We start from the raw sequence: 15288 nt of genomic DNA, 5'->3' as shown, positions 1-15288 counted from the left end.
AGGCAAATCTGGAAACCCAGAAGGTGAGAAGGAATTGGCACTGTTTGTGCAGGAGCATGATGCTTTCCTGAATCGTCACAGACAGGACAGTGCGTGAGTTAAGATAAATAACTACGTATTAAGCCTCTCAAAATCCTAAGTAACCAATGTATTGAACTGATCTTCCTTAATAGTCATAACTGCATCTAACGGCTTCAAGCATGCTAACTGGGTATTTCTGCTGCAGCCATCAACAGAAGATAACAGATACCAAAATTCAGTTGTGATTGAGTTAATGAATTGAGCAGCTGGAGCATCTTAAAGTAATTTTAGGTTGTTTGCACATACAGAAATACAACGCTCTATTGATTTATAATTGAATTTTTTTCCTTTCAAATTATTCCTATTAAGGACTGACACAGCTGATACAGCTTTATTAAAAAATATCACTATTCTGCTGAATTTTAATAAAAATATTACCAGAAATCTGAAAGATATAGGTTTCTTGTTGAAAACACAGAAAGTGTTAAATTCTTTATCTTGGAAAAGCTGAAAATCCTGTGAAAGAGAACTAACTCTTCCGGAGTTCTGCAACTGAGGTAAAATAAACATATTTTAAAAGAGCTGCTTGATGAAGGCAGTAATCTACATATCTCTGGTTTTCAAAAAACTCCTGCTGAAACAGTAGGAAAATACTTTGCCTTTCACAGAAACTTTTAATATCACTGACGGAAACAAGAACTGAACATTCATAAGACAAAGGTGAACCAACTGGTTTCATCACATATGCTGATTTGTATTCTGCCTAAGCACTACTTAAATATATTTTTTTCTAGTCACCTAGTTGACAAAAGCCAGGTTTTTTTTCCACCACTCCTTTAACATAAAATAAGCCAACTACATCCCATCTTACTTCCTGGCTGTGAACTCTCTGCTGATTTTGGTGTTCACTATTCACTGTTTAAAGGTGGGAATGATTAATAAGACCAATGATACTTCAATTTTAGTCTCTGTGCAATAAATCTTGTTTTTTTCCTAACAAGAAAAAGGAGAAAGAAAGGAATGAATGCATTTAGATAAAAGGTGGATTAGTTGTATTTTTAATTTCAGCTACATGAAAATGGTTGGTACAAAAGTTTATTAAAAACTGAGAGTCTAAACTTTTGCATATAAACCCAGGATGGCAAGAATGGTTCTAATTGAACTAAAGCTGCTGAAGGTTTTATTTTTAAAAAGCTCATGATTAACTCATTGAAACACTCCCCCTACTCCAATTTTTGTCTTCTTTTTAACAATTAGTACCATTCTTTGAATTGCAGCAACTTGCAAGTGCTTTATAAACAACCATCTGCCTTATTGTATCTTCTCTGCTTTTCACTGTTTATCAATTTAAAAATGTAAAACACATTTATCAACACATTTATCAACAATGTAACAAATTCCCATCTGGGTTTATGAGATGCTCATCATTTCTTTCAAGACTCATGCTAACAATAATTATGAAACTATCTCTGAACCTTTCGAGTACTGTCATGTTACTGTGATGAACCAACCTACTGCCAATTGCTGCCTACAAACTAGAAGAGTTCACTGAAGCACATCTGACATAATCATTCCAGTAAAAAGTCTTCACAAACAGCAGATTTTGAAAGCGGGTTTAGCATATGCAAATGAATATATTGCATGCAACAAAGATTCATATTTAAATTTAAATTTCCTTAGGTACTATTAAGTAGTCTTCAATCCTTGCTGTCTGTCCATCTACTTTGCTCCCCAAAAAGAAACGCTGAAGATGAACAGATTGTTGAAAGCTGAAATCTTTCTAAAATTCTAATGACAGTACACATAGATAATTTAGATTTTTTTTTTTGTGCTGCCCCTACTAGCGTTTTCTTTCTGTTATCAAAGGCATTGGTTCAAAAATGAGTGAAGTAAAAGGACTGGAAACTTATGGAAATGTATCACGGCTTAGGCACTATTAGAGAGAAATTCAATATCCTGCCCCATTTTTAGGTGCTTTATCTAGTTTGCTTAAAGAGTCTTGCATCATGTTTCTGTTTCACACTTACCTATCACAAATCAAAAATAATTAACTGAGTACAAAAAAACCTGTAACCAGTAAGGCATGGATTCCTAAAGAACTGTATATATAGACCCTGGTGTCTGAGAAGTGATAGGTGTTATTTAAGCTCTTCCTCCAACTGGTACGTTCAAAAGTCTCTATTGCACGTGGATTGTTCCCTGTCTAGTAAGAAATGAGATCACACCTAAATTTATTCTAAAGATCTTGCCCAATGTCTCTCTTCTGCTCAGCTATTTTTCTCCAAACAGTACAACTCCAAATATTTTTGTGACATTTACTCCACTGTAAAATTTTGCTAAAGCAAAAACCTTTTGCAACAGTCATTACTAGATGGGGCACAACACGCACAGGAATAGCACTATCAAATTGCTTCCAAAGGAAACCACCCAAAATGGGGTTTAAGCACTTTCAAACATGAGCATGGAAGAAATACTTCCATCAGATGCTTTCACTCTGCCTTTGAAACAGGACATAAAATTAGGAAGAGTTTGTTATGTTCTCAGTGAGGATTTTTACTACCCCAGGAAAGTTTACCCCTACTTGATGTAATACAAGAAACTGAAAACATTTAGTTCACACACGCTCAACAGACACCTGTTAAGTATTTGGCATCTAATCTCTTTGAACAGAACAACCTCTTCAACAGCCCTAGCCAAGCAAGCATCCCATGAAAGCAAATGTCCAAGAACCAGCCTATATATTACATCATTATCAATTTATTCTGTCCTCTCAGTAAGACAGATTTTTTTCAACCACTGAATAACTAACAGCAAATGCATTACAGTAAGTCAAGGTACACAAACATAATTTTGCTTAATCCATGGTGTGCAGCACATACTTTATTATATTAAAGTGTCACTAGCCAGAGAAAATCTGGAATGTTTAATGATAAACTGTCTGTGCAAAGAAACTGAAACTAGAGTGTAAGGATTTCTACTAATCATCTGCAAATTTTATTTGGAACTTGATCCCGCAGCCCTTATTCACAAGATCAGACCTATTGAGTTTATTCACATGAGCTTCGGCTGCAAGATTGGACCTTAAGTACTATCAGGTGCACGTGCAGCCTATCATCAGATTTTGGGTTATTCATGTAAGAAGCTACCCTTTCAAATGCAGACTACTTAATGCTTCCTTCTTCATTAACTTACATGTCCTCTTCTGCTGCTCTATGCTTTCATTTGTGCTATGTAAATAGCTTCTTTCTCTCAGTCATCCAAACAAATAATGCTCTTTGCAACCAAGGAGGAAATTAGTAGCAGGTGAACGCTTATTTTTTAAATTATGTTGAGACCAAGCTGTTCTTTAACTTATAGGAGATCTGGAAAGAAAAAAAATCCCATTTTACTACTTAGAGATCTTAATTATGGGTTGTCATTGTCATAATTCTACATACTTATTTTTTTCCCACACACAAATATTAACTTTGGTGGTTAATCTACTTTAGGATGAGCTGGACCTAACATTGTGCACACACTTTAAAGCAGTTTATTTAGTGGGACAAGACTTCTCTGATGATGTAAAATTAACTGTATCTTACCATACATGAAACATGCAAGGAATTTCTGACTTAGGTGTTCTATTTCTTTGCTTTCCGTATCTGTTCTACATAAATACAAGGTATTTTCTTGTGCTATGGTGTGGTAACTGAAAAATTACCACAATTCTTCTGCTGTCTGCTTATATGCTTCTGCAGGTCAGACAGGCTGCAATTACAAGAGATGGCATAAACCAGTTCTTGAACAGGACCAGAGCAGAGGCATTTATATCATGGTCCTCACTGTAATCTACATATTTACAAATCCTGTTTGACTTCTTTAAAGACATGGGTAGCCAAGTAAACTGTCAGTACAGGTAAAAGTCTCTTCATTTGTGATGGTACTCACAAAAACATCTGCAAATATTAAATGGCCTCCAAGCAATCACCCAATTATAATCACCCAGTGCTAGAGCTGTAAAAGACGTGCAGAGGGAGAGACAATAACTGCCTACTGATGCTAGGGGTACTCCGGTTACTGTAAGACTATGGAAGGAGAATGCAAATATTACCTTTCTCATACTAAATTCCATTATCAACACAACCTATATGACTGGCAAAATGCAAGGTAAAATCCCAGCAACAGATTTTAGTGGTATTTTCTTTATAAGTCCAGGTAATTTCAACATTATGATGAAGCAGGGGCTGAAGCTGACCGTTGGCAATTTCAGCAGCCATAATATCAACCGAAAGTGCAGTACAAACAATAAACACAGATATCTACTTAAAATGCAAGGAGACGTACATGGTGTGAGTCTAATCTGGAGTTTAACCTAGAATCCAAATCTCCATAACTCCTGACCAGAAAAAACCCAAAATACTTCAACTTTGAACTGGAATGGTACGTCTGCAACAACTGAACTGTTGTCACAAAATTGTTCTCAGTCGTACTTCAAACTTGCCACATGGATTAATCAGTAGTTAGAAGCAGCTGCAACACCATGTTCTGTGCACTTCTGTTGCCATTTTAATTTTTAAAAAGCAAATGGAGAGGCTCTCCACAAAATTCAATGCCGCAATAGCAATGACTGAACCAGAATCACAAAATTATGAACAGTTCACTAAATTGTCTATTAGAAGCACATATCAAGAGGCTGCAGAACAAATTGTGTGCCTGAAATAACAGATCAATGAATGAAGAATAAAGAGATGTAAGAAGTGGAGACGTTGACGAACCATTGTAATTTGTGAAGAATCAATTTCCATACAGCCAGAGTAATGGCAGAACATCACAGATCGTGTATTCATGACTTTCAACAGCAAAAAATCATGGATTACCAAATGGAAATTTATTAATGCTCCAAGAAAGAGAGAATGATGCTGTAACACAAGGCCAGGAAGTACAACCAGTTCTTAAAATTAGTAAAACGCAGTAAAAGCAGCCCACAATATGTATGTACAGTAAAAAAAAAAAAAAAGTTGCCTTGAGCAAGATGGGTATATCCTTTAAAAATTAGAAAACCAGCATACAATTACTGAGCTAACAACGGAAACACTGAATACATAAACCACTTTTGTTTGATGATACAAGTCTAGCTACTTTATCATCTCGCTGTATGTCCAGCTACATAAACGTTCAGCCACAAATACGTATTGGACAACTCCTAAAGCCAAAGGATGATGTTTCAAAGCCAAGGCCTAAGGCCAGGTTTTACTGCATCACCTTATGAACGATACGAGCTGCTGCTTCTTAAGCTATCAGTTTGCTAAACACATTTTACCCTAGACTACAAAACGGCTAATCAGAGGGTAATATACTGCTTCTGTACTATTCAACATCTACATCCGTGACCCACCAATCTGTGGCACAAAAGAAGGTTTTATCTACGTGAACAAATGCCAAGGGTCATGCTGGTCAGTGTCCCCTGCGTTCTCAGATAACTATATAAACACTCACAGTGCCAAAAACAGACAATGGTGCATTCATAAATATGTGGCTTGTTGGAAGAACTGTGTAGTATCAAGCCCGTAGCAGACAACAGGCTGAAGCACAGATCAGTTTCTTTTTTCTCTAAAAAGATAAAACAAATACACAACTTAGAACAATTCACCCTGTCAGATTCCTGACCTCAAACCTTCCTTGACTTTTACCCACCAATATAAACAAAGTGCATTTTCAAAGATCACTCAAACCTGAACATGGAGAATAACTGTAACTAAGGCAAAATGCAGAAGACAGATCACAGATCTAAGGCACCAACTCCGTGAATGCACCACACCTCCTTGTTAACCAAGAATCACAAAAAGTGATTTCCTGTGGGTTGAAGCCATGGCACTCACTATTCAGATGCACAGAATGAGGAATTTGATGATGTTGCCAAACATGTCCAAGAAGGTGTGGTGGCACAGGAACCCACATGGAGACATACTAATCTTTATAGTTGTGTCTCATCCAACTCACTTATTTGGAAAATGGGGATATTTGAACAATACAGGCACACACAAAGGTCTGCACACACAGACCGTGCAATAGGTGCCAATCTGCTTCTCTTGGAAGAAGTGTGTATCAAGTAATCTAGACAATGCAACAGATTGGGCAGTAGGGTGTTCCCTGTTCTGGAAAAACATACAGTTGAGGTGAAAGGATGTGAGAGGCAGCAGCAGTAGTAACCCCCATCATCTCCTCCCCTGCCACAGTTTTTGCAGGAATGAGGAGGAGGTAAAAAGCAAGATTCTCCAGTCCCCCATAACAAAGCTGTGGCAAAGGACAAAGCAGAGCTCATCAGCTGGGCAGCTCCAACCCACCCAGCACAGCGCCCAGGCTATCCCCCCTGAAAGAAACAGAGGGGCCGAGCTAGCCCCAGAGCACCAGACCACCACTCAGCAGAGGCCTGGCAGGGTCACCAGTAGCTTTTCATCATGGTCTCACAGGTAGAAAGGCCGTCTCCACCACAAAGCCTCTTCAGAAACCGCAGCAAGGAACCGGGAGACAGACTAATCCATGTTATCTAGCCTGCTAAGGTGACAGCAGTCTGGCCTGCAGTGGCGTTTGATTTTACCTGAGCGAAAAAGTAAAACCTGCACCACTGAAAATCCACTATGGTTTACCTAAGAATCAGGATCATTTGAACAATTATTCTCAAAGAACAGGAGTTCTTTGTAACAGAATGAAGTACATGTATTGAAATGGAGGCTTGTACGTGTAAAAATACCACACGGCACAGCCCTGTGGTGTTACACAACACACATGAATCTCCCTCTTTCTTTCCTCTCCTGGTGCACTGTTCTTCACTGAGCCTCTTTCACTTCTCCCAGCCTGACAGTATCCAGACTAATGGTGGTGGGGTTTCTTGGACCACACCTCACTCAGCTATGCTGGTTAAGCACAGATGGAGTGCTATTCCTGTTAGTCAAGACAGGCAGTGCCTTCGGCCAGGCACTCCTTTCCTGAGCCTGCATGCTCTGTGCCTACAGAAGTTCCCAGAGACTACCCTGCTATACCTGGAAAAGGCCAAGTAATTAGGTATTTCTTCAGCTTTAACAAATGCACTCTTGGCACCGCGAGAAACTATATGAAACCATTTGATGATAAATTTAAGTATATACTTATTTATCCATCCAAGAAACTCCATCAAGATGGTTTATACTCTTAACTTTGCAACAGTGTAAGTCTGGTTGTCATTCCAGACATTTTAGTTTTCTTTTTAATACACAAGTGTACAAGCTGGGGGTGCACAAGAAATTGGGAGGGGGCACAGCCAGGACAGCTGACCCCAACTGACCAAAGGGATATTCCATGCCATATAGTGTCATGCTCAGCAAAAAAAGCTGGGGGAAAGGAGAAGGAAGGGGACACATTTTGCATTTTCATCCAACAAGGTGTTTGTCTTCCCAGGTCACCGTTATGGAGGAAGAAGCCTGAAGATAAATACCCACCTGCTCATACAAAGCAGTGAATTAATTCCTTGTTTTGCTTTGCTTGCACACGCAAATTTTGCTTTACCTATTAAACTGTATCTCAGCCCACACGTTTTCTCCTGTATCTCAGCCCACAAATTTTCTCACTTTTACCCTTCTGATTCTCTCTCCCATCCCACGGGGGGTAGCGAGTAAGCAGCTGTGGGGGGGCTGAATTGCCCACTGGGGTTAAACTATGACAACAAGAAAGTTTAAAAGACAAAATGTCTAAACATGCACAATCAAACATATCTCTGAGTAGTCTGAATTAATGTAACGGGAAGAGTAAGTGGGGAATAAATGTGTTTTATCCTTACTAAAACAATAACACTAATGAGAGTAGACAAGCCATGAGGCAAAGGCAGTCCTTGAATTGCCGTAACGATTCCAACAGAAACGGCTGGGCAACATGATATAGCCTCTGAGAAAAAGACCCTAGCTTGTGCACAGAACCGTGCATCCCCTTTCTCCAAAAGCCACTCTGACGTGAGCAGCGTGACTACCTAGAGGTCAGCGTGCCGAGGCTGTTCTTTCTGTTGGGCAGGGGAGGCTGTGGCAGTGGAAGGGAGCCCTCAGCACACGCTGCTTTGCATTCACTGAGATTGGATGCCTTTCTTCTCCAGTCAATGGTCTGACTCCTGAAGCGTGACAATAAGCATGGCATTGAAATCAGTCATTTTCACATAGAAGAGGAACCATGGTCAGTCGCTTCTATACCTAATACATCCACAACCTCTCAGCAAAAAGCCTGGGAAGCACCAGTAGAATCCAAGTATCTAATACATCAACAAATATTTAATCAATCAATCATCAGAGCTCTACTTAATCAAACAAGTGGCTCCTGGTATCTCCTGGTAACATGAGAAAACCAGCCAATACATTCATCTTCAGCTAGAAAGTAAAATGCCAGTTTTGTACCTAGTGCTTTGCCTTGTGGAGAAGAAAGTTAAAGAAAATCCTGCACTGTACAATATTCTCTGATTTGTGTAATCTAGATGATACTCGATTTTGAACACATAAAGTCAAATTGTAGTCTATATCACATCTTAAGCTATACAACAAATAATGGAAATTACTGTTAAGAGCATTAACACGCAACAAATCCTGAAATACCTTTTGTTAAATGACTGCAGCCTCACTACACCCTTCTTTATATAAAATTATCATTTCTATACAGAAATATAACAAAAACCAGCACACCAATATATATACGCAAGCATGCATGCACATAATTAATATACCTCTCCAAGAGCTTCATAGCGCTTTTGGTTCCATCTATGCAAATCTTCACGATAATTGAAAACAAATGGCTCCCCAGTTTTTATGTGTCTCAACTGCCCTTCTGTAAAAAAAAGAAAAAAAGCATTAAATTTTAATATACTTCTTCATTAAAAGTGAGATAAATTTAATCACTGAAAATTTTAAAAGAAGTCTACATCTAAAAATTGGTCTATTATGAATTCCTTCTCTATTGGTTATAGCATTTTTGAAGGAAAACCATCATAGCATAACAAAACGCATTCTCCTTGAATGGTGCATGTAGCTAGGTAAGCCTAAACACAAGTGATGACAGTGAAATTACGTGCAAGTATCAAATGTCAAACTGCTTTGCAAGTTTGCTACGAATTAAGACTGAAATGTAAACATTAGCAGTTAATATTTGATCTGCAGTGTCAATTAGGTGACCAAATTGTAGCTACAAATACCCAACTTCAAAACAAACTGCAGTTATGAAGAAATGTGAGTACAAATTGGGCTGGAGGCTGGAAGGAAAGGAAACATTTATTTTCAAGATTAACAACATTCCAAGTTAATCTGAAAAACCCCATGTCCACAATTATGGTAAATATCTCAACTCCGAGGCACCGTGCAATCAAGTAAGAGCTCTTAGTTTCAGAGTACTCTGAGATTACGACAGTAGAACAAAGGAGAACGCTCTATCAGAGCCAAAGCACACGCTATTCTTAGATTCCAACGCAACTTTCTGCAGTTGGCTTTGCTTATAGCAAGTTCAGCAGCATACCCAACCACAGACGAAGACACGGACAGCGTTAAAATAACCATAAAAATAAAATGGCAACCAAATAAGAAGCAAACTGCAGAAAACAGATATCTCACCAGTCCAGCTAATCAGACAAAACTCAAAGTTACGGTCTCAGAGTATCATAAAATTGCAGCAAATCAGAGATACATTAAAACCAGGAATATGTACAAGTACCTCCTTTGAAAGCTGAAATGTCTGCATGATGAAAACAAGGTTTCTCAGCAAAATGTCTCCTCTTGAATAGTAAGAAATCGCTAACTTAGTTCACATCTCTTCAGGACCCTTATATTTTGATTCTCGACATTTTAAATAAAATATTTAAGATCTGGTATCTCTAATATTTATGCCTATCTGCTTATTTGACTTTTTTTCCAGATCTGTCTTACCTCATGTACTAGAGACCAGGGAAATATTTCTCCCCTACTTCATATCCCTGTCTCAGGTCCAAATATCCTTCTTCACGTATTTCCATCATAACTCTACCTTTAGCTGTTCCTTCTCAGCTAGCTACTCTTCGAGTATGCTATTCAATAGTATGCAAAGTTGCTCTCTCCACAAGTAAAGTGGAGCAAATATCTGGTCTATTTTTCCTTTGGCTTTCTAGAACCCTTGTCTTCTTTAAATTCTTTAAATCTGATAAAAATCTTCCTTACTTTTCTATCATAAAAAGAAGCATGATTATGACATAAGAGTACAGGACTGAACATTTGAATTAAATGTACAAAAGCGAAAGGGAGACCTTTTTGCTTTGCTGACCAGTAACACATGTAATACATTTTGCTGCATTCTGTGGAAATCACTCAGGCTGTGAGGTTAGTGATGGAATATTCAATAACATAATTCTAAAACATCATTCCCCAAAATTCAAATTTCAGCCCTTTTTATCAACCACATATGAACCATTAACTCTGAAGTCAGTAAGGAAGACAGTAGACACTGTGCAGATCTAAAAATAAGGAGCTGAAAAGTGACAGAGCTGAACCCCTCCCATCAAAGAAAGAGCATCACTTTCATGACACTTTTAGTCTCTAAGTACCTTCCTGTGAAAGCCATCAGGGTATTAAAAAGCTAAGTGTTGCATAAATGACTATCATTTAAAGGAAAGCTCTTTTTTTTCTTTAAAAGTGGAAGATGTAAGACAGGCAGATTTAGAAACTAAAGTTCCTCTGTTCACAGAACAGGCACTGCAAGGAAGTAGAATTGTAAACGTCCCCATTTGTCCTACAGGTTTCAAACAATCTTGAAAGAGCCATTTCCTGGCGTCTGGTATTACTTTAGCTCAGAGGCTTATTTCTCAGCTGGATTTTAAAATGTATGCACTGGAAATTATAAATACTACTAACTCATTTAACACGCAGATTCAGGTAACTGGAAGTACTTGTCATCACACGCTTCGCTGTAATGCAAAACTGTGACCTACACCAGAAGAGTAAGAGACAGTCTATCACATTGCTTATCCTTCCATCAATATAAATAGGTGTTTTCTTATTGGTATTGGCAAAATAGCAGGGCTAAGTTATTATCTAAATAATAACTTTTTTATATGCATAAAGATGAATCAGTAAGTAAAATATTTCTGAAACGAGTGACCACTCTTTAATCCTCCTTTTTAATGCTACTGTTGCAGAAATTACTTTCAGAATTTTTGTATCAACACTTCTGTAACAGAAAACAGGAAGTAATAAAGTACGCATAGTACAAACCTACAGTATTGTATAAAATGAGGGATTTTTGTGACAGTTTTATGAAATAAAAAAATGTTACTTAGCTAGATTTACAAGTCTGTTAACACCAAGGCTTAAAATTTTATTCTTAACAGAAAAGTGTGAAATTCTAATAGGGTCTTATAAGGCATAATTAAAGTTCTGATAACCTCTCAACATTTTTCTAAGTATAGCCTTTACAAAGCATATACGACTTACTTTCATTAAAAATGTACTCAAATCCTTCCAGAGTATCAGGAAATTCAAGTGGTGGCTCATCTTTTTTCATTAGTTCATCCAAGTCTATTCTAGACAATAAATCTAAAAAAGGAAGAGAAAAATTACATAATGCATGCTATGTCTTTTTTATTTCACTATTATCACTGACAAAATGTGTTTGTTCAGATTTGTAGATCTTAAGGGCAGAAGGACATCCTACGTATTACCAAACATAGGACCTCATTATGGGAAATCTTGTTCCAGATTCAAATGCTGGGCCTCAATGTCAGTATCTCTTTTTATTTATTTATTTGCCTCTCTATCTCTAATGTTGATCAGAAAATGTCCAAGGACAGAGAAGCCACCAAAGACATAGTGATTTGTTTCAATGATTCATTACCCTCAATGTTAGAAATATGTCTCTGGTAAATTCACGCTAAACCAAGATGAATATCTAGCTTCAATATCAAGTCATTGATACATTCCTGTTTGCCTCCTTGAAGAGCTCAGATTATCAAATGCACGTCATCACACAGGCATGTACCAGCTGCGTGATCACAACACTCCTTAACCTTCCCTTTGATACCCAAATAGACTGAGTTATCTCTCAACCACCCTCCTTTAATAACTCTTGAGGTAGAGAATACTGCCATCCATTTTATAGCAAGCTGTGACATACACATTCTTTTCAGACTAGGATGATATAATCTAGTACAGCCTGCATTCACTAATGAAAGCACACTAAAATAAGTATAGGCTGCATTCTTTGCCCTAGATTTAAGGATGTTGTGGTTTAAACCCGGCTAGAAGCCAAACACCACGCTGCTGTTCTCTCACTCTCCCTGACCCAGGGAGGGTAAAGGTAAGGAGACTCGTAGGTGGAGATAAAAACAGCTTAATAATTGAAACAAAACCGAACAATAACAACAATAATAGAAAGTACAAATGGATAATGCACACTGTAATTGCTTACCACCTGCCGACCGACACCTAGCCCGCTCCCAGCTAGCCATCCCTGAGAAGCCAAGATCCCCAGACCAGAGCCCCGGAAGCCAGAGAGAACCCCCCCTTCTCAGCTGACTCTCCTTTATATACTGAGCACGACATTACGTGATACGGACTAGTTCATTGGCCAGTTTGGGTCTGGTGCTCTGGCCGTGCTCCCTCCCTGCTTCCTGTGTACCTGCGCGCTAGCAGGACACAGGGAGTTGGAAAGACCTTGATCTCTGAGCAACAGCTGAAACCATCAGTGTTATCAACACTTTTCTCATACCAAATCCATACTGAAACCAAAACACAGCACTGTTCGAGCTACTGAGAAGAAAAATTAACTCTATTCCAGGCGAAACCAGGACAAAGGATTTACATGTAACCAGAGCCAAGCATACAGGGACACCCTTTGTTACATCTAACTACTAAACAATTACTGCATACACAGATAATAGTGTACAATCACCTCCCCTCTCCTCGTTGCTCATCACCCACACAACCCGATGCTATCCTTTTAATATCTGATTATTAATAAAAAATCATCAAGAAACAATTCAGCAGGATTCCACTGGAATATATTTTCCTGCTTCCTCCTGTAAGAATCTGAAGATCACTCAAGCATTCAGTTCAGGAGGGCTACACTGACTTTGAACTATTACTGTTTCAGAAATCAAGATACCAAGTATTACCAAGGAAATGGATTAAGTATTCTAAGTATATTGGTTTACTACCTTTACCATCCAAAGCTGTAGCTCAAAGGAAAGAAAACAGTTTGAAAAGACTTTGTTTTAAACTCGCCTTGTTTGACATTAATTATACTTCCATCCTTTATTTACTTAAAATCATTATTTGAATAGGTTTTGTATCACTATTTTTGCTTGAAGCCAGTGACAAGCCTATAGATTACCCACATTACCCAAGCTTAGAATTGGTAAATTAATCTTTTGAAATTTCTACAGTCTTTAAAATGTACTGAAAATTAGCTTCAACACTCTTGAGAGTTTCTTGGCCTGCTCTTTTGTAACTCTTCAGGTTCAATGACATTCACTCCAGTGTCCATATGACTGTCTCCAGCCCCTTCTTCTCTAAGTGATTTCACCGGGTAAAGCCGGAGGAACAATGGCCATCTTGTATGGCTGCTGAAAATCAACATCTCTCCAACCTGTACTATGGTATCTGAACATCTCCGTGGTATCTAAATAGCTATACAACATCAGGTGTTGACTGGAAGACTTCTAAATGTGGCCTTCTCAACCATCGCTCACTTTTACATCAAATCTATTTAATACTAAGTCCCATGACATTCAATTGACATAAGCAATCATGTGCTTGTCCTTGTCCGCTGTCCCTTGAAAGTTCTGGGGAGCTGCTTTGGTCCTCAACCAAACGATAGGAGAAAAGAACAGAGCTTTGTCAGAGAAGTTTTTCACAACAGGATGTAAAAAGCATGCCCTTTCTTCCTCTGTACTTTCACAATGCCAATGTATCAAAGCAGCCTTTAGCATGTCTTTCTCTCCTCGGTGAAGAGACTCCAGTCACACCACACCTCTAGAACTTAATTTCACCAGAGTTTTCATGTCTTCTTACTGTGACCTAGTTGGAAATGTGTTTACACAGAAGTGACAGTAACTATATAATAAAATATCCATCTCCTGAGCAGCAAGGGCGATAGTATATGAACTACATTAAGCTTATCTGCAGTGTGTACAGCTTGTCATGATTTACAGCTTCCATCAGAGTCTCTCGGGAAGGCTGCAACTGGTGTGTGCTCCAATCACCGACACAGCCACTTTCTTTTTGTGCAAATTTTCAAGTTAAAATTAGCTAAAGTGTTCTTATAACTTTGAGATTCTTTCAAGATCTGATCCACCATTCTCACCAAAGATCTTGGACTCTCCAACTCAATTCAAGACTAATTCAACAGAGCCCAAAACTGAGTGATCAGCAGGAGACCTTCTACAGCTCAATGAGAGTTCACTAGATCACATGAAGAAAACAACACCCTCACAGAAAGTTTTCATTTATGTGGAGTATTTCTTGGACACTAACCTTTAATGGATATCAAATTAATGCCAAGGATAAAAATGGGAGTTTTACTTTTCCAAACATGAAGTAAAATTTCCTCAAAATATACTAATTTGACAGAATTAGTACAAGGTTTGAAAAAAGCACCACGTAGGTTTTCACCAAACATTCCACAAAAACACACCTGTAACTGAAGGAACACCATCTACTATCACTGTATAATAGAACATATATCTCTAATAATACTTTGGTAGAAATCCAATTTTTACACTGGAGTTGCAAGGTATACGCTGCTTCTCTTTTGAAAGACAATTTAGAGAGTAAGTGTGTGATGCAAGCACTTTAAATCCCATGCTTGGTTAGCTTACTTGTAGGTCTAACCAACTCCATGTACTTCCAATACTGAAAAACACTATCTAAAAGATGTCATTTATTTAATTTATTTTTTCCTCAAGAAAATTACTCTGCTAAGTCACTTCACTTATTTTTTTAAAACAAACAGTACAAAGAAACTTTATAAAATCAACATGGAAATCAATGTCCTGAAAATGTTTTTCCTGCTAACATCCTAGTCAAAGAGATTTTTAAGAGCTGTAATACAGTTGCATAATTATAAACCATAAGTGGCATAAAAATTAAATGATAACTCCCAGAAACTAAGAACACAAAAGCACCAGCCAACTTTCTCAAGGAATAATTCTGAAAAATTAAAAAAATTAATGGGTATCCTAATCTGCTACTCCTTACCACAGATTGTTATTTTTCATATCATCTTATGAAAATACTGATAATGGACACACCATTAGACAAA

General features: G+C 37.9%; 1 protein-coding gene across 6 annotated transcripts in view; it reads right to left on the bottom strand.

The window, feature by feature from the left end:
• Positions 1 to 15288, bottom strand: part of ARB2A (ARB2 cotranscriptional regulator A) — a 268507-nt gene that overhangs the window by 229347 nt on the left and 23872 nt on the right. For all 6 annotated transcript variants that reach the window (XM_074812896.1, XM_074812892.1, XM_074812897.1 and 3 more), the window contains 2 exons: positions 11463 to 11564; positions 8738 to 8838 (listed from right to left, as the gene is read on the bottom strand). In XM_074812896.1, the coding sequence (XP_074668997.1) occupies positions 8738 to 8838; positions 11463 to 11564 (203 nt within the window). The remainder of the gene's footprint in view (positions 1 to 8737; positions 8839 to 11462; positions 11565 to 15288) is intronic.

Source organism: Strix aluco, chromosome Z (genome assembly GCF_031877795.1).
Source record: "Strix aluco isolate bStrAlu1 chromosome Z, bStrAlu1.hap1, whole genome shotgun sequence".
Lineage (NCBI taxonomy): Eukaryota > Metazoa > Chordata > Aves > Strigiformes > Strigidae > Strix > Strix aluco.
Note: the sequence above shows the minus strand (reverse complement) of the source record. Positions and strands in the feature narration are given on the sequence as shown.